Source organism: Seriola dumerili, unplaced genomic scaffold (genome assembly GCF_002260705.1).
Source record: "Seriola dumerili isolate Sdu_G_001 unplaced genomic scaffold, Sdu_1.0 BDQW01022109.1, whole genome shotgun sequence".
NCBI lineage: Eukaryota > Metazoa > Chordata > Actinopteri > Carangiformes > Carangidae > Seriola > Seriola dumerili.
In genome coordinates this window covers 1-1,084 of record NW_019196364.1, presented here as the reverse complement: position 1 = coordinate 1,084, position 1,084 = coordinate 1, and the positions used below count along the sequence as shown (strand labels likewise).

The 1,084-nt window shown below is 60.0% G+C and overlaps 1 protein-coding gene across 1 annotated transcript; it reads left to right on the top strand.

The window, feature by feature from the left end:
• The first annotated feature begins 93 nt into the window (after positions 1 to 93).
• LOC111240202 (olfactory receptor 11A1-like) lies at positions 94 to 1,053 on the top strand. Its single transcript, XM_022770172.1, has one exon. The coding sequence runs from the start codon at positions 94 to 96 to the stop codon at positions 1,051 to 1,053; it is 960 nt and encodes a 319-aa protein (XP_022625893.1).
• The last annotated feature ends 31 nt before the right edge of the window (positions 1,054 to 1,084 follow it).

Sequence of the window (1,084 nt, the reverse complement as noted above, 5' to 3'; positions counted from 1 at the left end):
TGATGATGATGATGATGATGGTGAGGATGATGATGATGACTGTTGACTGTTGAACACACTCATGTTCTCCTGTTGTTCTGCTGGCTGTCCCCTATGAGTTCATCCGGGTTGAACGTGACCTCTGTGACCTCATCGTCAGTGACGCTGGACGGTCTCGTGCAGCTGTCTGATCACAGGTGGCTCTTCTTCTCCGTGTTTTCGGCGGTCTACCTGTTCGTGCTGTGTAGTGACGGTCTGGTGGTTTACGTCATCTGTTCTCAGCGGAACCTCCACCGCCCGATGTTCGTGTTCGTTGCCGCGCTTCTGCTGAACTCTCTCGCCGCTAGTGCGTCGATTTATCCCAAGCTTTTGACGGACCTACCGTCCGGTCGCCGCTTCGTAGAGGTTTCCCGCGCTGCTTGTCTGTGTCAGGCCTTCGTGGTGGGCTCACTGGGCGCCTCCGGCTTCATGCTGCTAGCGACCATGGCCTTGGACCGCTACCTGTCCGTCTGCCGCCCGCTGCGCTACGCCGCGCTGTTGACTCCTGCCGCAGTGTCGGCGCTGCTGCTGTTCTGCTGGCTGCTGCCCGCAGGCGTGGTAGGCGTCGCGGCGCTGTTGGCCGGCCGCCTGCCGCTCTGCCGCTCTGAGCTCAGCAGAGTTTACTGCAACATCTACAGCTTCGTCAGCCTGAGCTGCGGCGGCGGCGCGGCGCAGCTGCTCAATGTGTACGGCATGGTGAGCGCCGCGGCCGTCGTCTTCCTGCCCGCCGCCTTCGTGCTCTTCTCCTACGGCAGGATCCTCTCCATCTGCCTGCGCCGCTCTCGGGCCTTCAGCAGCAAAGCGCTTCACACCTGTCTACCGCACCTGCTTGTCTTCATCAACTACTCTCTGAGCTTCGCCGTGGAGATGCTGCTCCAGCGGCTGGAGGCCGGGAGCGGTCCCGCCACCTCCGTCCTGGTCTCCATCCTGTTGTTGGTGATCCCGACCCTGTTCAACCCGGTGGTGTACGGACTGAAGATGAAGGAGATCTTCACACACATGAAGAGGCTGCTGAGCTGCAGCAGAGCTGATTGATAAGTGTGATCGATAAACAGTCTGATCAGTG